This window comes from Pelophylax lessonae (assembly GCF_965119305.1).
Source record: "Pelophylax lessonae genome assembly, chromosome: 12".
Taxonomy (NCBI): Eukaryota; Metazoa; Chordata; class Amphibia; order Anura; family Ranidae; genus Pelophylax; species Pelophylax lessonae.
The window spans coordinates 101,372,313-101,396,907 of NC_138779.1; the positions used below are offsets into that span (position 1 = coordinate 101,372,313).

The 24,595-nt window shown below is 40.9% G+C and overlaps 1 protein-coding gene across 1 annotated transcript in view; it reads left to right on the forward strand.

Moving 5' to 3' along the window:
• The window catches only part of KCNJ14 (potassium inwardly rectifying channel subfamily J member 14), an 83,673-nt gene that overhangs the window by 40,091 nt on the left and 18,987 nt on the right, over positions 1-24,595 (forward strand). Inside the window, exon 2 of the mRNA XM_082273195.1 lies at positions 21,802-22,667. Within this exon, the coding sequence (XP_082129321.1) occupies positions 21,897-22,667 (771 nt within the window). The 5' untranslated portion in view covers positions 21,802-21,896. The remainder of the gene's footprint in view (positions 1-21,801; positions 22,668-24,595) is intronic.

Sequence of the window (24,595 nt, forward strand, 5' to 3'; positions counted from 1 at the left end):
TTCTCTGTCCCAGAATGTGGGCCTTGATAGCTGCTGGTCCTGAATTGTGTGCCTCTAGTCCTGAACTTTACAATATGATATCAGAAATATAGGGAGGGGCATGACCACAGAAGACGAGCAGCTTCAGAGGCTGATTGAAACCACCAGGGAGGAAGCCTGAATACCATGGAGTAAGGTAAGTATTCCTTTCTTTTAGAGCTCTCTTGGGGAAAAAAGCAATATATATCATGCATATGTGGAGAAAATGGTACATTTTAATTTTTTAGGTCAGCCTGGAGTTCCACTTTAAATCACCCCCTATGTCTCCTACAGTATTTTGCATCTGAAAAGAGAGGGGGGGAAGTGGGAACAATCAGGTGGGAGAGGAGTAGGAGGGAAAGAGGAGAAGAGCCGGCCAGAGGAGGGGGAATAATGCTGTTCTTAGACCCAAGTGCACCACAACCGTTATCATCAAAGATCTAACAATCAGCACTCAAAGCTGTGTGGAAGGTAAGTGGAAACCCATGGTACCCTAACTTGGTGAAATTTGGACACATTGCTATGGAGCCTAGCAGTACATCTTTTGTTAAATCGCATCCAATGTACTCATGAGACTGACAGGTGCCTCAGGAGCCATGCTTTCACAATCACCTGCTTCCTGGCTGTAAGGATATGCATCATTAGAGTGAATTGGAGTTTAGATAAGCCCTCTGGTTCACGTCTTGACAAAAAAGTGTGCTCAGTTTGTGTGGTGCCACAAACACTGCATGTCCATCAGATATAAAAAAAAAAAGCGCCTGCTTCCGTACAACCACAATAGCAGTGCACAGAAGTGTTGGGATTGATGTGGGCTAGCCTAGTGGGGACCATGTAACACTGGATTAGTGCTTTGCCTAGTACCTAAGCATTACAAGAGGAAGAAGTGGCACAGATTTGGTTCCAGCGTCAGAGTCAGCATTTCACTGTAGGTCGCTTTCCAATTAGCCAACATAGCTTAGGGGTGCCGCCTGCTGTTTAGAGGTTAGGGTTCAATATAGTGAAGAGATTAGCCATGCTGAATGTGGTTCATTTTTGCACTTAGACTCAAACAGAGTCAATGTTAAGGGGACTCCCCCAAGTCGCACAGCTGACATAGTGTTTGACCTGCAAATATCAGAATAGTTCAGTGGAAGGTAAGCGATCAGACCTCTTAAGGTGTGTAAATGATTTGAATCTCCTAGGATTCAACAAGGAGTGGAAGCGAGTCACTTTGGACATTATCCAATGCCTGAAGACTCCAGGAGCTTCAAAGGCTGGGAGGAAGGAGGGGTTGCAGATGATGAACAATAAAAAAAAGTGAGGGGGGGGGCAGACCTCCCTAATACTTGACACCATCCCAAAGCTGCAGGAAGTGTTGTATGATAGGATCCATTAGCTATTTCCGATCTCGAGGTTGTAGCTGGCTTTTTATTTTTATAGCGAACTAATGCTAGCAAGGAGGGTCCAGCGGGGGTCTGTGTTGAAAGCTGCTGTAGCAGCAGACTTGGAGCTGGTCAAATATTTTTAACTGTAAATTTTAGTTCTGTATAGTGAAAAAGAAAGCAAACCCTTGGTGGTGACTTGTTTAAAAAATGATTGTGTTTTTGTGACAATTAATAAGTATTTGTTGAAGGTTTACTGCTGTTTCTATGAACATGAGTTTCTTCACTTTCCATTTCAAGAAAAATTAAGTGTGTTAACCAAAACTTTAAATATGATGAAAAATTATAGGCAATATTTAGTTCACTGCATCAATTAATGGTGACTCATTTATTAAAGAAAGCATTTTCATAAAGGAAACATATAGGCTGCTACTTCTGACCTCTTTCTGGAAATGCTACTGGGTGTCATACTAATCCTTTGTCTTTGTTTAGGAGTTATAATTTCACTGGTGGCATGCCTGTTTTAGCACAGCGAGTAAGCGAGTGAGGCAGGTGGCTAATATTTTAAGGAGCTCACCAATGGCAGCTCACACATTGGTGTTGTGACAGGTTTCCCTATAAAGGATGAATTTACGAGGTGGAGTCTGATATCATTCGAGGACCACAGCAAGACCTGTCTCTCTGACCATCAGCTCCACCCTTCTGACTTTCAGCTTTACCTTTCTACTGCAGTAATTTTCTGTCATGATGCTGAAATTCGAGTGAACAGACAGGAGCGAATAAGTTAGAAGGGACATATCTTTGCTGGCGTCCACAAGAAATCAATAAAAGCTGGAGCAATCTGAAAATTGAATTTACCTTGGTCAACCAATCAGAATTCATTCCTTAGTGAACAAAGTTCAAGAAACTGGAATATGATTAGCTGCTATGAGTTACTGACCTTTATACATCATCACTGGGGCGTGCTTTGCCAAGGAAAGCAATATTTGCTACCTTTAAAAAAATGAATGCTGTCTGCAGCTAAAAATGTAACATATTTCAGAAAAAAACACCCCTTCTGGAAAAAGATATGGTTTATGGAATTCCTTTATCACTCGAAGTCATAAAATAATAGAAAATAAATAATAAAAAATCTAGGAGCTGCGTGAGACCTGACCTTCCCTTCATCATGTAGGTCTGAGCCAAGGACAATGTAAAACCCAGCTTCCCTGAACCAACAGAAATTGTTCTTCCTCTGCTTCACACAAAGCATGCCTCCCATTGACTCCTAAGGATATCCATGACTTATGCCTCGTACACACGCATTGATTATTGGCCGGAAATTTTCGGCCAACGTCCGATCGGCCGATTTTCGGCTTGTTAGTATGATGCTTTCGACAACCGACTCCGACTTTTTGGCCCAAAAAAATCTGGTGTGCAGGCTATAAAATTTTTGTTGGCCGTCAACACAACGGCCGATTTTCCGTCAGTCAGTACAGATTTCGGCAGACAAAAATCTGATGAGCAAGACTGGGCATGCTCAGAGAAGAAAAAACACACGGAAAGTAAACCAGCACATGACATCACTTCTGAAATAGATTTTTGTTGGCTGAGAAAATTCGTGTGCAGTCTAGGCACATTCCAACCAACAAAACACAACTCTGAACAAAAGTCGGACGATCGGTCGGCCGATAATCGTTGCGTGTGTACGAGGCATCAGGCTGCTTTCACACGGGCAGGCCGATTGGGTCTGCCTGTTAGTTTTTTAGGCAGACCTGATCCCATCCACTAAAAGCAAATGGATGGAGGTTCTGTTCTTCATCCATCTGGCAGATTGGATCAGATGATAGTCGAATGTAAATAGACAGGCAGTCCATTTATATCCGACCACCCATACAGGAAAGCGTGCTATGTCATCCGCCTGTTATCTGCTTGCTCAGCAGGTTCAGTGGACAGATTCTTTGCAGAGTCTGCCTACATGAAAGAGCCCTAAAGCTGGCTATACACTAGTAGAGTTTTGTTTGAACTTTCACTCAAAATTCTGAAAAATATTTTGGCAGAGCATTAGCATCTAGTCATCATTGAATTTATTATTTGTAAAGCCCTTAGAATTTCATACAGATTTTCTAATCAAATGGAATCCAAGATATATACTGTATATATTTTTAATAGATGCAGTTTATTTTCATAAAATAACAAAAGTAAAACAACATAAAATGGTAAAAAATGAATACAGATCAAAATAGTATAACACTAGCATTCACTAGAGCAGGGCTTCCCAAACTTTTTTGGGCTGAGACCCACTTCTGAATACAGATTTTTTTCGGGACCCACTTGCTTGAAATTGGATATTGTAAAGCGCTACAGAATTTGTTGGCTCTATATAAATGCAAATAATAATAATAATATTGCATATTTTTAAGGGAGGGGGATGTTAAATTAAAATAAATTACTTTACTACTGCTTTAGGCCTGGTTCACATGTATGCAGGTTGGGGGCCCACATTTGCACAGGCATAGCAGCTCATTGATTTGAATGCCTTCGTTTTCCACAGAAAAAAAGGTGCATGCAGCATTTTAGAAAAATCCAGTGGCCTTGAAATCCATCCTGCTTTTGCACCATGCGACTTACCTGCAGTTCCTGCACACAGAAAGTGTGTTTTTAAATGCTGGGGCACGTATATAAAAACGCAGAAAGCTTGCCAGTGCAGGAACTGCAGGTAAGTCGCATGGTGCAAAAGCAGGATGGATTTAAAGGTCACTGGATTTTTTAAAATGCTGCATGCACCATTTTTCTGTGGAAAACAAGGGCATTTAAATTAATGGGCTGCTATGCCTGTGCAAATGTGGGCCCCCAACCCGCATACATGTGAACCAGGCCTAAATCAGTAGTTAAGTAATATACAAATAAAAACACTGGTCCTCCTGCAGGTTTAACTACTTCTGGACAGCAAGGATTTGCTGCAAGGATTTCACGGCCACTGCATTTTTTTTACATTCTGCATGCACCTTTTTTCAGCGGAAAACGCAGGCATAGCAGCCCATTCAAATGTATAGGCTGCTTTGCCTGTGCAAATGTGGGCCGCCAACCCGCACACATGTGAAACAGGCCTAAAAAAAGGCCTTCAAGCAGTGTCTGGCCTACCTGGTGATGACTGGTCCTGGCGCTCAGCTCCGATCCGATGGCCTGGTCATTAAGGGGGAAATCCTTGCGGTCCAGAAGCTGTTAAACCTGCAGGAGGATCAGTGGTTTTATTTGTAAATTACTTTACTATTGCTTTAGGCCTGGTTCACATGTATGCGGGTTGGCGGCCCACATTTGCACAGGCATAGCAGCCCACCGATTTGAATGGGCTGCTATGCCCTCGTTTTCCACAGAAAAAAGATGCATGATTTTGCACCATGCGACTTACCTGCAGTTCCTGCACTGGCAAGCTTTCTGCGTTTTTATATACGTGGGCCCAGCATTTAAAAAAACTGTTTGTGTGTGCAAGAAATGCAGGTAAGTCGCATGGTGCAAAAGCAGGATGGATTTCACGGCCACTGCATTTTTTTTTACATGCATCTTTTTTCAGCAGAATACCCTACCACCGGTGACCCACTCAAATGCGGCTCGCGAACCACCAGTGTGTCTTGACCCACAGTTTGGGAAGTCCTGCTTTAAGTCATTATTTATTTTTAACATTCACATGTGATGTACGGTATGTTCATTTTTGCCGAGCGCACCAGTTTCTTTTCAATGTTTAATAAAAAAAACATGAACAAATTAAAGAGCAGCTTAAGCATGGCATCTGATACATTACAAAATACAACTTGCAAGTTGTATTTTGTAATGTCTCACATGCCGTGCTTAAGCTGCTCCTTAATTTGTTCACGTTTTTTTTTTATTAAACATTAAAAAGAAACTGGTGCGCTCGGCAAAAATGAACATACCGTACATCACATGTGAATGTTAAATAAAAAATAAAATCTGAAAACACTTATTGACTAGTTACTAGTCAATAAGTGTTTTCAGATTTTATTTTTTTATTTAACATTCACATGTGATGTATGTTCATTTTTGCCAAGCTCACCAGTTTTTTTTCAATATTTATTAAGAAAAAACATGAACAAATTAAAGAGCAGCTTAAGCAGGGCATGTGAGACATTACAAAATACAACTTGCAAGTTATCTGACATCCGTCTCAGAATTCTCAGGGATTAGGGATGGAAATAAGGGCCTACCCTACCTGGTGACTTCCTGGTGCTGGGCAACGATGCAATGCACTACACTCTGCTCTACTCCGACTACAACCCGAGGCGCCGCCTCCCATACAAACAATGTGCACGACAAGGGGCGGGGTCGGAGCGTCAGTGGTGCTCTAGGCCCCGCCTGCCTTACTTTTAACACAGTGCAGGCTGCTGATGATGCCTGGACAGCTCACTGCTCGCTGACTTGCTCTACCGCCGGCGACCCACTGAAATGCGGCTCACGACCCACCAGTGGGTCACGACCCACAGTTTGGGAAGTCCTGCACTAGAGCATATTGACATCATCCAACGTAAGGTAATACCATATACAACATGTAGAAACGTTCATCAAGGAGAGATAATAATCGAAGATATATTAAACAGGTTTCTTTTGTGCCTAGCATATGCATATTATGGTGTCCTTTTATGAAACGGAGATGACCAGTGATCCTGCTGATCACAGCTCATTTCCGATCATTCTCAGTTTATGAAACAGAAATGATCGGGGGAGAACATGTTCTCCGCTGATCATCTCTTCACACGGAATCTGTCATTGACTGACACAGAAACAGCCAGGCTATGAAGCTGCGATCCCCGCACTTCACTGGCGATCTGGGTCAGAATTCACACTCCCGGGTTCACCAGCCTGGAGCTTGTGAAGCGGGGAGTGAAGACAGAATTGGGGGAGAACTGAGGGGGAAAAAGGAAGATTATGGACTTCCTTCTTCCTCGTTCAGACCCCCCAACACAGTAATCATGTCCCCCTGCCATATTTATGTATATATATACATGTATATATATACACACATACACGTAGATATCTATTTAATGTGTATATATATATATATACAATGTATGTGTGTGTGTATTCAGTGTATATATATATATATATATATATATATATGTAAGGGGACTATTATTTATTAACCTGGTGTACTCAGCAGTGATAATTTATCTCTGCTTGTTAAAGCGCGCCAGGGATTTTCATACTACGGTAATCTCGCTTTGTCTCACGAGATTACAGACGCCCCATTGACTTCTACACAGATCTCCGAGAAAACCGTTCTCCTCTGATCACCCTGGGCGAACTGAAGTTCTCCCATTCATAAAAGGGGTGCCAGATGTGATCATTTTCCCCGGAGAACTGTAGAGAAGCCAAGGGAGAAAAAAATTCACCCGTTCATAAAAGGACACCTATATGTATGTTTTTTCTCAAAAGGAAATCACATTTAGGAGTTTTGGGTTTTGTTTTGTTCGTTCGTTTAGATAAGCAACGAGAAAAATTTCCTATCCTGCTCCCCCACATTTTCTCATCACTATGAACATCAATTTGACTCCAGTAACCATTAGGAAATCAAATGAACCTTTAGAAAATACAATTTTTTAAATAAATTTTACTCCTGTATGGCCATCCTAAATTGTAGTCTGCCTGTCCTCAAATCACAGCCATCAATTAGTTCTGTCTTCAAATTTAGGAGATTTTTTATTTATGTTTGCAGACCTAAATTAAACACATTTATTATATTTAGAAATCTAAAAACACATGCCAGAGAGCCTAGAAATGATATTCTCATTTATGTTGACGAAGCTCTTCTTCAACTGAGATCTAAGATAAAAAATTATCCTTAAAACACAGTTGATATCCTTGATGTGGATATTTGTTCAGCAATTGTTCCTAATGTAAGAGTGTTACTGCTTTCGTGTAACTTTCGTCATTGTGCTCTCTGGGAATGTGAAACGGCTTTCGCATAATTATTAGAACTGTTGACTCTGCAACTGTATTGTGTTGTTTCTAGCAACAGGTTTGGGATATACAAGCTTGGGAAAGCTATGTAGTCGCGTGCAAGGCAAAGTAAACTAGTCCTGCTTCGGGGGACTAAAGGATTTTGAGCATTGGGCTATGCGGTGCTGTATGTGCGTATAGTCTGTCTGCACGCCACTGGATGGGGTGGGCATTTAAGGACACCGAGATTGATTTGTGCACACAGCAAAACTTGCATAACCAGCAAGGAACCTAGATAACCTTTTACCATAAGGACCATTTACTAAAGTACCCAGAACAGCTACTCCAAAGAGCACCAGACAAGCGGTTCAACAAGAGACATTGAACTAAAGGAGTTTGGATCATAAGGCTTTATTCTCAGCCATCTTTCTCTCTGGAAAGATAAGAGACCTCATGTTTTTTAAAAGGGGGCAATCTCTTTTCTTTTGTTAGGAGATCACTGGGTTTTTATATTTCTTTAAGCCTAATTCATCTAATTCTGCTTAGAATTTAACACAGATTGCAAATCCATAACCACAAAATGGGCCTAACAAACCCTTTACCTATTCAGAGTCTGTGGTGACTTTACAATAAACAAGCACTGCATAGACTACAATGGATAATAAACTGTATATAAGTAATAAAAATGGTACTTAAACAAAATAAATGGTAGTTAACCAAAAATAATTCAATGGCTATTGAAGTTTATTTGGATAATTACCATTCTCATTACTTACTGTATATACGTGTTTGTATATGTATGTGTTTTATCAAGTCCAAAGTCAGCACAGCCCTCTACCAGTAAATTATTGAGCACTTCATGCTTTTCTCTGCTAACCAGCTGTATGGAGATGCTGATTTAATTTTTCATCAGGACTTGACACCTGCTCACACTGCCAAAAGTACCATTACCTGGTTTATTGATCTTGATTGGCCAGCAATTTCGCCTGACCTAAACCCCATAGAGAATCTGTGGGGTATTGTCAATAGTAGGATGAGAGACACCAGACCCAACAATGCAGACGAGCTGAAGGCCACTATCAAAGCAACCTGGGCTGCCAAAACACCTCAGCAGTGCCACAGGCAGATCTCCTCCATGCCACGCCGCATTGATGCAGTAATTCATGCAAAAGGAGCCCAGACCAAGTACTGAGTGCATACTATACATGCATACTGTACATGGACATACCTTTCAGTAAGCCAACATTTATGTATTAAAAATCCTTTTTTTTATTGGTCTTATGTAATATTCTAATTTTCTGAGATACCAAATTTTGGGGTTACACTAGCTGTAAGCCATAATCAGCAAAAAAAAAAAAAAAAGAAAGAAATGCTTGAAATATATCACTCTGTGTGTAACGCATCTATATAACATATATCAGTTTCACTTTTTAAATTGAAATGCTGAAAGAAATTAACTTTTTGATGATATTCTAAATTTATGAGATGCACCTGTGTATATAGCATACATACACATTATTTCAAACATAGCTTTAAGCTTGTCATGCTCTTGTGTTGACGGTACTCTTCTTCCCTATTCTACAGCTACTAGTGCCATTTTCTCTCATTCTCCTCCTTCTCATATGTCCATGGGGCTATCGAGGTACTAGGACAGGGATCCTCAAACTACGGCCCTCCAGCTGTTGCGGAACTACACATCCCATGAGGCATAAAACTCTGACATTCACTGACATGACTAGGCATGATGGGAATTGTAGTTCCTAAACAACTGGAGGGCCATAGTTTGAAGACCCCTGCATTAGGCTATACAGCTCAAACACATACTGTATATGCAAAAGGTAGTGTTAGTACAAAAATTGCTTGTGAAAAGATAAAGGAAATGTGGTTACACTCAGAGATGTATAGTAACGAAGTAGAACTACTTAAGTACTGTACTTAAGTACCGAAATGCGGTATCTGTACTTTCCTAGAGTAGAATTTTTTTCTCCTACTTCTACTTTTACTTCACTACATTTTTTCGATGATTTCGATACTTCTACTCAAGTATTTATTTTTTGTGCTGCATAGTTACTCGTTACTTTTAAAAAAAATTACCACTGCCAGAACAGTAGATGGCAGGTTACATAAAGCTCAAAAAAATGTGTATAATGTCATTTGTAAATCAGCGCATACGAAAATAAAGGCTGTGTATAATAAAAGCTGCTATACCAAATCTTTCCAATAAAAAGAAAATATGAAACAAACAAATAAATGGTGCTACAGCGCTTAAAGTGCATCAAGAAACTACTAACAAACACAACTTGGCTGTGCGAATAAAGTGCCTGTGCAATCGATATAATATCATCGTTGCCCCCAGTGCCCTGCCCACACTCCACACAGTATCAAAAATAAAGTGACATGAATGTGCTAAAGCCTAAATGCAGTGAAAATAATTATTCCCACAATGTAACAGTAAATTCAATTCATATAAAATATGGCAATAAATCACAATAAAATAAGTTATGAAATAAGTTAGGTCAGGAGCGTGCAACAAGTTGAAGTGTGTAAACCTATCTATAACGAAAAGTCCATAAATTAATTCCAGTGTGCAAATCTAAAGTGTCACTTCACTTGTCAGATGCTTCCACCTCCTTCAGTGCTCGAGTGACCGACCAACACACTTAATGGTGGTGGCACTGGTGGATAGCGTCTGGGTGGCACTGTGGCACTGGCACTGACTGCACTGGTTCAAAAAGCCATATATATTTAATTATTTCAATTCTCAATCTCATAGGTCCTCTCCTCATAAGATATTAATAATTTAAGATTAGGTGATGAACTTCTTGGTGGCCCTGGCAGGATGACGGGGACACCCGCCACTTCTGGAGCCGAGCCGCTGTGATTCCCCAACATGTGACAAAGTGACAGCCAGGAGATCTAGTGGCTAGTAGTGCTCAACAATATCGCTTTTATATATAAAAATGAAATAAAATATACTGACTCACAATTTAGTAGTAGTAGTAGGTAGCGTGTAGCAGTAGGCAGCACAACTCAATTCAATCAATCCCACAGCCTCGCTCGCGCCGCGGCCCGCGGAATCACTGTCATGATCATCAAGTTAAGACCACACTGGAGGAGCCGTGCTGCTGTCTTCCCGCTCGAGGTCTCCGCCTCTAAACGTGTTGTGTGTCACTCAGACTCCACCCCTTAGGGCCCTTACTGAGAGGAGTTGTGACACAGGCGGCGGGACGCGGGAGCAGGACTCGGAGCATTTTCTTCGCTATCTCATCTTCTTCTCTATGAGGTGAGTGAGGTGGACCGCATAGAGGGCCTAATCCTTGCCATGGCAATTGTGCCATTTGAGAATCAAATAATCAATATAAAATATTAATATATTATATACACACGGGTCATGGGTGGCTTTTTGAACCAAGAAGAGTGAGACTGACGGCTATGATGATTATCCGACCATCCATGGTCCATGGACCATAAGTGTTGTGTTGTGGTGGTGCCTGTGCTTCCTGCGGCCTGCCTCTGCCTGTGCGGCTGTGCCTGCACTGCAGTGGCCACTGGCAGTGGCACTTGACTTGAGCAAAGCAAATGAGCACTACTAGTGTGAAGGACAGGTGGTGGAAGCATGTTCTGACAAGTTCTTATAATGAAAATAATATAGACAGCTTTTTGAACCAGTGCAGTGCCAGTGCTACCAAGGTGAGAGGCAGAGAGAGAGGCTATCCAGTCCACCACTTTACTTGAGCAGATCACAGAAGAAAGGTGGAAGCATCTGACAGCAAGTGACAAGCACTTCTTAGATTGCACACTGGAATTCAGTTATGGACTTTTCCTTATAAAGTTTAGTTTACACACTTAAACTTGCACCTAACTTATTCACAATCACAACTTATTTTATTGTGGTATTGTCATATATATTTTATATGAATTAAATTTACATTGTAGGAATAATTTGCACTGCATTTAGCACAGACATGTCACTTTATTTTTGATATTGTGGGCGATGATTTTGAATACAAGAAGAATATATATAATTGCAGGCACTTTATTAGCATTTTTAGCACAGCCACTTTGTTAGTAGTTTTTGATGCATTTTTCACTTTAAGCGTTGTAGGTTTGATGAAGCTGGCCTGGCACATCATCATCAATTGAGCGAATCAAATCAAACCGCGATTAAGAATACTGCGCATGCTCCTGTTCTGCCTTTTGATCAGCTGAAAAGATGGACGAACCAAAAACACCACCTTCCACCCCTGGCCCTTCAACTTCAAGTGATCTGCCTGGCTGTGAGAGTGAGGAAGCTCAGGAAGGAGACCACCACTGGCTTTAAAAGGTGGATGCTTTAAAAGGGGAAGGGAGGGACATACTTTATCTGTTTTTTGTTTACAAAAAGTTACAGCCTAAGGAATTGTGATTGTCCTTTAGGTTAATCATTTGAATAAATCATTTGAAATAATAAAAAACAATATGATGTTCAAACTTTTGACTTTTTTCTTTAATAACTACATAACACAGTACTTGTACTTTTACTTTCAGTACTTGAGTAGAATTTTTTTTTCAAAACTACTGGTACTTTTTACTTTTAGTACTTAAGTAGCAAATTTTTTGAAAAAACTACTTGCAATACTTAAGTAAAAAAAATGTTGAATACTTTAGTACTTCTACTTAAGTAACTTTTTCTGCGAGCACTTCCACTTCTACTCAAGTCACTTTTTGATCGAGCACTTGTACTTTTACTCAAGTAGAAATTTTGAATACTTTATACAAGTCTGGTTACACTTTATTATGAAAATCAAATTTAAAGAATAATTATTGTTTTACTAAAGATGGTGGACCCACTACAGTATTTTTTCCTGGGCCCACTTATGCCTTGATTGTGCTAGATTGTTCAACATCATATTATACATAGTACTATATACAACTCCTCTACAATATAAACTTCAGAATGTTTTATTTGTTCCTACTAGATGCACTGGTGGTTTATATAAAATGTATTTTGAAAATATTATTATTATTATTTTTTTCCAATTATTATTTTTTATAAATTAAACAAAAGGCAAAAATAACCACAACGGTAAAAACATTCAAATCAATTCTGGCCCTCCATTGTTTTGCTAGTATAATTTGTTATCACTTTCCTTAGTCTCATTACAGCCTTATCTGTCATTAGGGGCTGGTATATGCCACATGCTGACTGGGGATGTTTTGAAGCATTTTATACATGTAATATTTGACCCACCTGTGTCAATTTGGGAATAGGCATGGTAGACCTTATTTTTACCATTAGTGTTCTAAAATCAGAGAGGTTGGAGAGCACCTGATACTCAAGGTAATGGAGTTGGTAGAGGCTGGGAGTGATGGGAGGTGATGACCTGCTAAAGAATGGTAGGATAGCAGGGTTAGTAATTTTGAAAAAGTAATCTTTTTAAAAAAAACTGTTTAAATGTGTGAAAGATAGGGGCAGGAGTGGTAGGACATGAAAGAATATTCCAAAGAATAACGGCTACTTCAGAAATATCTTAAAACTGTTTATGGGATGAGTTTATGAGTGAGGAAGGCTTAAGTGGAAGAGTGGAGAGGGTGTTTGGGAAAATATTTGTGTATCGGGTCAGTAGTTGTTTGGGGGGTGGGTTGTGAAGCGCTTTCAAGGCAAAATATAATAAAGGAGAAGTAGGGTCAAAGCTCTTTTGGCCTTGCTTCTCCATGGGGATCATAGGAGTGCACTGACGTCACTCAGTGGGCCCAGACTCTTGAGAGCTCCTGACTTTAATGTCAGGATCCACCCAGATGCCTGACTGGCAACTGATTCAGCTACTCAGCACACTGCTGAGAGCCTGAGCCAGCCGCTCCCACCCCCTCAGCCTGGCACTGCAGTAAGTGCTGGTGGGGCAGAGCAGAGAACCGAGACTGAGAACTGAGTGATCAGCAGAGTTTGATCACTTAGTTCTCGGTGTAGAGGCGTTGGGGGACAGATGCAGCATCATACTAATGGCTGCATCTACCTAGGTAAGTATGTGTGTTTGTTTTTTTCATATCCCGCACTTCTCTTTTAACTTCAGTTTTATTTTCAGGTGTCCTGGAAGCCAGTTCAGAGATTGACAGAGAGGGTCTCAGATGAGTAGTGGTGAAAGGGATGGATACGTTTTACTGCAGCATTTATGGAAGGTAACAGAGGTGGGAATCTTGTTAGTTGACAACTAGGCAGTATATTACAGTAGTAGAGACAATAGATGGGGAGGGTAAGAAGTTTGCTAGTCTATTTAGTAAGGAAGGGGGAGTTAATTGAGTACAAAAAACAGGGCTGATATGTTCTGAATGTAAGGGATGTAGGAGTGAATCAATGGTGCCTTTGAGCATGTCACTACATAGTGTACCATCATGTCCATTTTTTTAAATGGTCACTGACTGCAAGCCATCTTGTCTGTTTGGTTTATCATTATTTGTACCTTGCAATTGATGCAGGCTATCTCATTATGAGGTGTGATATGTGATATGCACATGTACTGGCATCATCACTGATGGTTTTTACAGATTAGTACTTCATGTAACTACAAGAAGAAAGTGTGCAGACAACACCACTAAAACCATTTTCTGGTGATTTTTCATGCAAAAACCCCAACAGAGACTATACCAGCAAAAGTTGTAACCAGTTTATTTTCTATCATGTTGACAGGTAGACTATCAGGTAGACTGAGGCTAAAAAAGACAAATTGCCCACCCCACCCTGTCCACACACCTAATAGCAACAAGTAAAAAGACTCCTGTTACCATGCTTTGCTAGTGGTTCTGTTGTAGGTGTGTGGACCCAGAGAGAGTGAACTATAATGACATAGTACACTATTCCAAAAAACATGCACAGTATGCAGGTAAAGCAAAACTGAGGTAGTCTCTCCAAGGGTGGGCAGGTTCACACTTTAGAACAGAGCTGTGTTTTTCTGTAGAAAGTTCTCCTTTAGGAAAAAAAAATAATAAATTATAGGTAAAAAAATGTGCATTATTTTTGCACACAGGGGCCTGCAAAGTATACTATTTGTGATCAGGGGATCACAGTTGCAAAGTCAGGCTGCTGCTCTCTGCCCATACTTCTGTATGGACTTTCAGTCACTGAGCTGCAGGAAGTGTCAATGGACTACGAGTGTGCTGATCAACGCACTCGGAGTTCATTGAGAACTACAAGTCCATCTGCCCCGGTGGAAGGCAGGACTTGTCATTTATTCATTCACAGATCCCTGTGACAGTTTTAAATGTGAAAGAGGGAGAGAGGAACTTACTTGGTGGATATTGCATCTGCCCTAGTTGGCTGTAAGAGAATAAAGGAAGAGAAGAGAATTGAGCCATCAAAGAACGCTGATCGCCTGGTTCTCCATGCTCTGCCCCCTCTCTGCGCTTACTTAAGCACTGGACTTTGGAGGGGGTGGCTGACTCAGGCTTTCAGTGGCTCGCTGAGGGGCTGAGCTGGTTCAGGCATCTGGGCGGACCCTGATCATATGGTCGAGATCTTTCCCCAGCATGGAACGACGCTGTGATGTCAGCCAACAGCGGGCTTCTGTCTGCTGAGAACAGGTCCCAGGAGTGCAGAACAGACTGCGCTCCTGCGATTCACAGGAGAAGTACAGCCAAACGAGCTTTGACTGTACTTCTCCTTTAATGGTGGCAAACAGGCTACAGGAGATCAACAGTGCTAAGCTACAACAAACATTAAAAACAAGTAAAAACTATATCTTATTGTGAAAATGGCAGCTGTCTGTAATACAGGGTGCTTTAAAAAAATAAATATTCACGTGAAGTGTAGTAATTCTTTAAACAGAAGAGTAATTCCATGAGGCAAAAGGCTGCCAATAAAAACTTGCTCACCTTTAACAGACATCTTAGGCTCCATTCACACTTGTGCGACTTGTCATGCAACTTTGGACATCAAAGTCACATAACAAGGTATTCCTCGTGTTTTCCAATGATACTCATTCATATATGTGCGACATATAGTTGCAGCAACTTCAAAGGAGTTCATGCACTACTGTGGTCTGACTTTCATGCAACTTGAGTGCCATAGACTTCAATGTTAACCCTCAAAAGTTGCATGAAAGTAGTACCTGAATGTTATACAATATATCTGTTGTGCAACATTTGTCCATCATCAAAGGTCAAAGCCAAAGTGGTATCCAAATTGCCCCCATGCAAAGTTGTATCAAAGTTGCATCACAGTTACGTCAAAGCTGCATCAACAATGCACTCCAAAGTCAGCGCAATTTTGGAGTCCTACAAGTTTGAATGGAGTCTTAGCTAAAAAGCAAGAAAAAAAACTTACAAGGTGGACCAAGAGTACTGTTATTGTGAGAAGTAAGGTACAGCAACCAATCAGATTTTAGTTAATTGTGTAGGAATCAGTGGTTAAGTCTAAATGTTTGCTAATGGATATTGCAGTTTACTCTTTACATTACTGAATAAGCCATAAACACTGCAAAGGTAAGTAATCAAAAATCAAAATTGTAATTGTAATTGCCCATTTTACAAAAGTATAATAAGGATGGATATCAAAAATAAAAAGTGTCATATATAGTACAACAATATGGGCGTTTCACACTGTGGCACATCAGTTGAACAGTAGCTGTCAAAGCTGGACAATAGATTATTTTCTAGATAAATGTAATTAGGGAAAATCTGTAGATGTTGATGTTACATCACTGAATGTGATAGACTGCCGACTGTCAGTGCTGTCAATAAGGGAAACACAGCATAGATTTTTTTCTTGCTGCATCATTGACCTTACATGCAAATTGGATACCTTGTCTGAGATTAGATATGACATTGTCATGAAATTCCGAGTCTGCTGCCACTAAGCTTCACATCTGCTTTATATGGAAACATAAGCAGCTCTTGTGTGGAGAGAGAGTATAAGTGTATGTGTGTGAGAGAGAGGTCTGCAAACAGTCACGAGGTCCAGAGCCATGAGAAGGACTTGACCCACATAGATCAAAGGACACTGAGCAGTTTTACATAACCATTTCCTTCTCATAATTATTATTGCCAACTAACTTTAAACTTTGACATGTTTACTTACCACCCAAAATTTAGAGATAAAAAAAGAAGGACACCTTTGCACAAAATAGGTAGGCAAGGGACACGTCCCTGCCATGCACCCAGTTGTGTGGATCCTGATCAGTGCTAAGTTCAGTCATGTTCAGACTAGGATCCAAACCCACATGAAAGAGCCCACCTGCAGTACCAGGACAAGGTCACTCAGCGCCCAGGGCAAAGATGCCAAACCGCCACCCCAACCCCCCCCCCCCCCCCACTCTCCTGTTCAGAATGTGCAAACTTAGGGGATCCTTTGCCCAGCAGTCACTCACTTGTTAAAATCATTACCGCTGTCACTATTCCTGTCAGCCTTGTAACAGAAGTAAGGAGCTCCCATCCCTACAGTAAACCCTTGAGCCCAGGGTAGCCACCCCTCCTGCCCACCCCTTTTCCCAGCCCTGGTTACCTGTATGGGCCAGTCATCTGTGACTGGGGTTTATATACATGTGGCTGCAGGGTAGGAAATGCCCTGGCTGCAGATGATTGGTCCATACAGGTGACAGATTTCTGTATATCCCATACAGGTGACATGCCAAGCCCATTACTGATCATGAAGAACGATTTTGCAACAAAATGACAGGTAAGGCCCCTTTCACACTAGTGCGACTTGTCCTGCGATTTTGGACCGCATAATCGCATGACAAGTCGTTTTCCATTATTTTCAATGAGCCCCATTCATATCAGTGCGTTTTGAAGTCGCACCAACTTCAAAGTAGTTCCTGCACTACTTTGCCACGATTTGATTGCATTTTGAGCCATAGTCATTGCTTTCAAAATGGCGGCAAAATGGCGGCAAAGTCGCGTCAAAATCGCGCCGTAAAATCGCGCCGCATAAGTGTGAAAGGGGCCTTAAACCTATGCTAATTTTTCTTTATAAAAACTTTTCAAATAACAAATGCAATAACAGCCTTTCTCAACCAGGGTGCTGTGGAACCCTAGTGTTCCTCCTGAGGTTGCTAGGGGTTACTTGAGCAGTGGCAAATTGATTTTCAACCTAAACTGACCACCAATATCCTGGGGCAATATTACAATAACCACCAATGTAAGGAGTTATATCTATACTGACCACTAATGTTAGATTATATCACAATTTTTATATACCTAGAATGATAAGTGAAGTTCTCTGTAATGAAATCCTCTCCATAAATTATACAATCTAAACAAAACAATATGTATCTTAAAAATTCAATCTATTCAAAAAAGGTGTAATATAGCAAAGACATCAGAAAGCAAATAAACAACGTGAATCAGTATAATATAGCAGATATAGTCCTTGAAATATACAGTATATCCCAAAGAAAAAATGTGCAAATTGTCAAAAACGATAACAGTCCCATACACCATCCAATCTTCATGTGACAACAATCTTCAGAAAGTTCAAGACATTTCTTCCATGGGCATAAGGAATTCACACTTTATCCCCCAATGAAAATAGCACTGATGTGCCTATCACCAAAGCTCCTCTCTGGATGTCCTCTCACCTAATTTGATGGACCCCCCTAACAACAGGAGGCAAAACTTGCTTTTTAGTATAAAGATGTATCACAGATTACATCCAAGGCCACTCTTCATACTGGTCATCAGTCTCTCCAATATACATGTCATAGAAAAGAAAAACCAAGATAATGCAGACCGCAAGCAACTATTTTAATAAAAAACGAAATATACTCACAAGGCAGAAAGGGTAAAAGGGCTTATTCACTATAAAAAAAATCTCAGCAAGATGGCATCCTGGCTCCACCCTACGTAATGACATCACCGCCCAATCGGCTTTCTCAAAGGATGAGCTCAGTGCAGACCCCGGTTCCCTTTATAATATAGAGAACCAGTGGGTCTGTGTTTTTGAGCTTTCATTTTGGCGGGTCAGCTGATGTTATTACGTAGGGTGGAGCTAGGATGCCATCATGTTGAGGTTTTTTTTTTTTTGCAGAGTGAAAAAGCCCTTTCACCCTTTATGCCATGTGAGTGTATTTTTTTAATTTTTTAAAAATAAAATAGGGGTTTTAGGGAGAGGATTTAATTACAGAGATCTTGTATAATTTAGGAGGAGGATTTAATTACAGAGTGCTTCACTTATCATTCTTTTTGTTAGTGTGGTAAATGCACTTTTTGTGGTAGCTGCTCTGATAAATAGTTTTTTGGGGTTTTCATTTTGGTGGGCTTTGTGGGGTCTGACCCACTGGTTCTGTGCATTATAAAAGGAACAGGGGTCTGCCCCCAGGGAGCTCATAACTAGAGAGCTTGTTTTGGTGGGCTTTGTTGGGTCCGACCCACTGGTTCTGTGTTTACTAAAGTGAACAGAGGGGGGCTCGGAGCTAGAGAGATGCATTGTTCGTTGCCTTTGCAAAAGGTGATTGGGCGATATGCATCAGATGGGTGGTGACGTCATTATCATTTCATCGTTACTGAGGTTGGAGTTTTTCATCATTAGTGAGCCTTATCTGTCAAACACCAAGTATTTATCATGCATTCACATTGAAATGTATGGAGGAATAAAAGCAAAGCATAAACTGAAATTTAATGGATGTTAACTGATCTGAAATACCGATATACAGTAGGGGGTCTATGTATAATAAGTTCATTATGCAAAGTGATGAACATCCACATTTAGAATGGAAATCGTTGTATTTTTTCTAATATATGTAGTTCCTATGGCATTAACACAACTGAGTGGTCACATTGCCTTTTTTTCCTGATTGAGGTATATGTGGAACAAAAACACATTATGGCCACGAGGTTTTGCTGGCAATATAGGAACTACTTACAGTATATTAGAAAAAATACAGCAATTTTCATTCTAAATGTGCAGATGTTTGTCACATCCACACAACTAACGTATTCAGAGACCACCTTAATGTCTGATCTAAGAAGTATAAGATGTTGCCCAAGAACATGCGTGTTTTAATTTGGGACCTGTGTGGAATCCTGGCTCAGCCTTTCCTGCCTTATTCTCCCCCGAACCAAAATTCTCTGGGACATTTTATTCTGGGCTCCGGCTGCCTTCAGTAATAGTAAAAGGTGGTATTAACCCTTCCCGCTTTCCAGTTTTATTGTGAGCACCCCTAGTACCCAGTATACCATGGCTGATCATAGGTTGAGGAGTCCTAGTTACCCTCTCAGTACAAGTGACATGTCAAACAATATTCTGTAACTTGGAGTGATTTGGTTATCCCTTCAATGCTGGACTTCTCATCTGTGAGGCAATCCAACCAGCATTCAGTCTGACAATCCCATGACAGTGGCTTATTTTTAGCCATAAAGAAGGCACCAGAACTTTCGTGGCTCAAAGGAAATCAGATCTGATTTTGGCTTTGGTAGAATTTTACTTCCAGCCCTGACTACCATGCGGTCATGGACATCCCAGGCATGGTAAACTGGCAGATGAACTTCTTCATTTGTCAGTGTCTAGACTTTGACGCATGGCCTTTTCCTCTTGAGGTGCTCCAAGAACTTTGTCGCAGGTGGGGGACCCAGACTTGGACCTCCTAGCTTCCAAGTTCAACAAAAACTCAGCAGGTTTGCCTCCAGATCTAGGGATTCTCTAGCCTTCACAGTAGATGCACTGGTGACTCAGTAAGATCAGTTCAACCTCATTTATGTCTCTTACCCTCTGAAGCTCCTTCCTTGCAAACCCTGCAGGATCGAGATGGACACATTTTGGTGATTCTCACAGCTTTAAGCAGGCCCAGGAGGATCAGACCCATAATACTCCTGGCAGCCTTTCCATGGGTTCTCTCCGATTGTCTGGATCTTCTGTCCCAAGGGCCACCCTGTTTCTAGGTTGTTGGCTTTAACTTCTTGGCTGTTTAAGCCTGGGTTCTGAGGTACATGGCCATATCCGATTTGGACCTCTCTATGCTCTTGAAAGCCCAGAAATTGACTTCTCACGTAGTCTACATTACACTTGGAAAGGATATTTCTCTTGGTGTGAGACAAGAAAATATAATCCCAGGAAGTTATCCATGGGACAAATCCTGTCTTTTCTCCAGCCTCCTCTTGAGCAGTGTTTGGGTGCCATCAAGGGTCAAATATCAGCTTTGGTGGTTCTGTTTCAGAGACTGCTTGCCTCATACTCCTTAGTGAAGGCCTTCATACAGGGTGTTACCCACACTGTTCCTCCTGTGTGCTCCCCAGTGATTCAGTGAGGTCTCAACCTGGTTCTGTCAGAACTTCAAAGACCATCTGTTGAAACTGTTAGGAATATTCTCCTGTCGTTTCTAACTTGCAAGGTTGCTTTTCTCGTTGCCATAACCTATGCAAGGCAAGTTAGTAGGATGGTAGCCTTGAGCTCTAAGGAACTCCTTCTTTTGCTCCCCAAACACAAAGTTGTTTTGAGGACCAGGACCTCTATTCTTCTCACGGTGGTTTCTTCCTTTTACCTTAACCAGGACATTGTTCTACCATCTCTCTATCCTGTTGCTAAACATCCTAAGAAGATTTCCCATCAGTGTCTGGATGTGGTACATGTTGTTTACAGCCAAAATCTCCAAGCTTCAGGTTACTTTTGACAGTCCAACTCTCTGTTTATCCCCATAGCGGATAGCTTGCTTCTCGTTTCATTATTGTGTTTTTCCCCTTTCCATGTGTAGAGCACTCCAGAAGGCTGCCAACTGATCTTCTGTTTGTTAAATTTCACCAGATGGATGTCCAGGCCTCAGCTGACTCTTCCCCTCATTTGCTGTTGCCCACTTCTCAGTTAGACTGATTTTGGAGGTCCCAGTGTGTCTGAATACTATCCTGTGTCCTGTAAAATAATTTTGTTAGAGTACATTGTGGGACAAAGGTCCCTCTCCTCACTTCTGTTGCTTTCATTTCTTGCTAGTGGGAGAGGTTATACTGGGCTGTCTTTACAGCTTTGCTTGCCACTGTTAAATTCTCCTGAAGGTGGCAGTATAACCCATTGTTTCAGAATAATATCCTGTGTCCCATAATGTACACATAGAAAAAGTATTTTACACATTTTTATGATTTCTTTACAAAACTTTGGGAAATTGCAAATAGGCTGCTCTATTTGTGTTTGTGAAGAATATGTGGTATGATTTGGGTTCTTTGCTTTAACTGGGATTTGCTACATTTAACTTGCAATTATTGTTCAGATTCATTCAAATCTCATCTGACTCCACTCGCTGAAAGATTTTGGAGGAAAAGTCAACTGGTTGGACAGAATGTATTTGGACAGTATGGTGCTGTTTCCAGAAAACTAAATTGGCACTGGGGATGCTGGCCATGCAGGTTGCTTATATCTGAACACATATCAGTGCAATACATGGGGGGGGAGTCAAAATAAGAAAAAGTATATCATTACACCAAATTGTTTTTACACTGCCACACAAACACAGACACTTAGGGTATGTACTTAGTTTGCCTAAAAGAAATTCAACTTTATATCCTCCACAAACATTAACTACTGTTTCTTTTGTTTTAGGACTGGTTGAAAGCTTTGCATCATGAACTTTTTGTGCCTTTAAAGCTTTTGAGAACCTGAATTTCTCACCAAACCTGCTGTCTCCAAAACTTAGGATGGGTAGCACCACCATCCTTCCCCGTGGTGCCCTGGCCATGGGGGTGGCGCGCGCCATCCGTCGCTTTAGCACAGATATTCCGGACCCACTCAGAGAGGAAGAGGAATCAGAGCTGACACAGGGTATGAAGCCAACTGCCTATCGCAATGGGAAGGTACACACAAAGCCTATTCGTCAGCGTACCCGCTTTGTACAAAAGGACGGTCACTGCAATGTAGAATTTATTAACCTCAGTGAAAAGAGCCAACGCTACCTGACTGACCTTTTCACCACATGTGTAGACATACGTTGGAGGTGGATGTTCCTTATATTTTCCTTTACTTTTGTGGTTTCCTGGCTTATTTTTGGTTTCTCCTTCTGGCTTATTGCCTCATTGCATGGGGACTTAGCACCACCACCTGAGCCTGGCTCAGAAGAGATCCCTCTCCCTCCCTGTTTCTTACAAGTCACCAGCTTCATGGCCGCCTTCCTGTTCTCCTTAGAAACACAAACTTCCATTGGATATGGATTCAGAAGTGTGACAGAAGAGTGCCCGTTAGCGGTGTTGACTGTGGTGCTGCAGTGCATTGTGGGCTGCATTATCGATGCCTTCATTATTGGAGCCATCATGGCAAAAATTGCCAAACCCAAAAAGAGAAATGAAACTCTTGTCTTCACAGAAAATGCAGTGATTGCTCAAAGAGATGGCAAACTGTGTCTCATGTGGAGAGTTGCTAATCTGCGCAAGAGCCATCTAGTGGAGGCCCATGTACGAGCTCAGTTCCTGCAGGTAAGCAGCAGCATTAGTAATAATTAACCAAAGTCATGATGTAACCATAACCACCCTCCACTAAATCAATTTTATTTATTTTTTTAATTTTTACAATTTTTCATTTTTTATACTGGCCACTGGTCTAGGCAGGTAAAACATATCCCTACTCTTGCAGTCTACTGGGATAGCTCTGTCTCAGGATGCTGGAAAAGTAGGGCACACAGCAGCGCACTTCATTGTGGGCTGGCTGCCTGAACACAAAAAAGGGAGCTGGCTCATGATCACTGAGGATGGCTACATAAAACATGGGCTGTCACACTTTAAAAGGGCAGGTAAATACGTGAAACCAGGGCTGCACTGCAAAACAAATAAGAGGGGCTTAAAAAATATCTGAAGGGAGCGAACTTCCTCTTTAAATAACAAAAGATTGAAATAAAACATAAAAATGAAACAATATAGCAATAAATATTGTGCTCAAAAATGTCCTTTTAACTGTGATATCCAAATATCCAATGTTGTATATTAAAGTAAAGAAAACATTTTACATTTAAATATATATATATATATATATTTACAGTATATATATATATAGTTTTAGGCAGCTGTGAAGACTTGCTGTAAAGTAAGAGTGCTTTCAATAATATATATATATTTTATTTGTTTATTTTTATCAATTTACAAATCAATATTTGGTGAGACTACCCTTTGGATTCAATCAATTATACCATGCAGGTGATAATGATCATCATCTTCATATGTAGGTTGAAACACAGTCATTACCTGAACCAGAAACAGCAGTGTAGGAGGCTTGAAACTGGGTGGCCAGAAGTGGTCTTCATGGAAGAATTGAGGCCACAAAGCCATACCTTTGACTTGGAAAAAAGGCTAAGCGACTCAACTATGCATGAAAACATAGGAACTGGGGTGCAAAAAAATGGCAGCGGGTGCTCAGGACTGATGAGTCAAAATTAGAAATATTTGGCGGTAGCAGAAGGCAGTTTGTTCACGGAAGGGCTGGAAAGTGGTACAATAATGATTGTCTGCAGGTAACAGGAAAGCCAACACCATGACCACACATAAAGTCCAAAGAAAATGTCCAAAAACTCAATAAGTTGTCCACCGGGTGAAGTACAATATGAAACAATGAAGGTGATATGCTGAGTCAACAGCCTAATGACACAAATTGTCCAATATATCTGTTGAACAAACTCAGTCTTTGTGCAACAAAAGGGTGGTGATGTGAAGATGTGATGAAAATAAACTGGTGATGAAGTGATTACAACGAGTTGGTGACAGTTTCCCACCACCTTCTAGATGTGCTTCTTACCAGATAAAAATTGCAAAAGGGCATATAAATGATCGCTATCGAGAAACTCCTGATAACACCTCAAAAAACTCAGGGAGAATCAATATTCCCTTCACCAAATATTCAGACAGCTCCTTACCAGATGTAAAGAGATGAAGAGCATATCAAAATGTTCCTTTTCTTCCTGTACTGAAATGATGGGAAAGTTTCTCCTGGCACTTTTCCTCGATTCACCATCCACAGCAATTCCACTCAATCTTTCCTCATTGTAAGAGAACACTGCCGATCACAGGTGATCGGCATTGTTTCATATTGTACTTCACCCGGTGGACATTTTTCCTCTTTTTTTATAGAGCCCCAATCACAAATATTCTTACCTTAATCTTCACATTCCTGGCAGCTGGCTCTTTCCTCTGCTTCCAAAGTTCCTATGATATAAGCAGCTACTCAGCATCCTCATGTACAATGCAGAAGCACCGGTCCTGCATTGTATGTACTCATGTCAGGTAGCAGAGTGCAGCTTTGGGAGACCAATCTTACGATTAGGAGGAAGCCTAAAGAAAGGATGGGGAAAATAAGTTTTTCACCTTATTCCAATCCCCTAGACAAAATGAGCATTCAACCCTTGCATTGAGGAGGG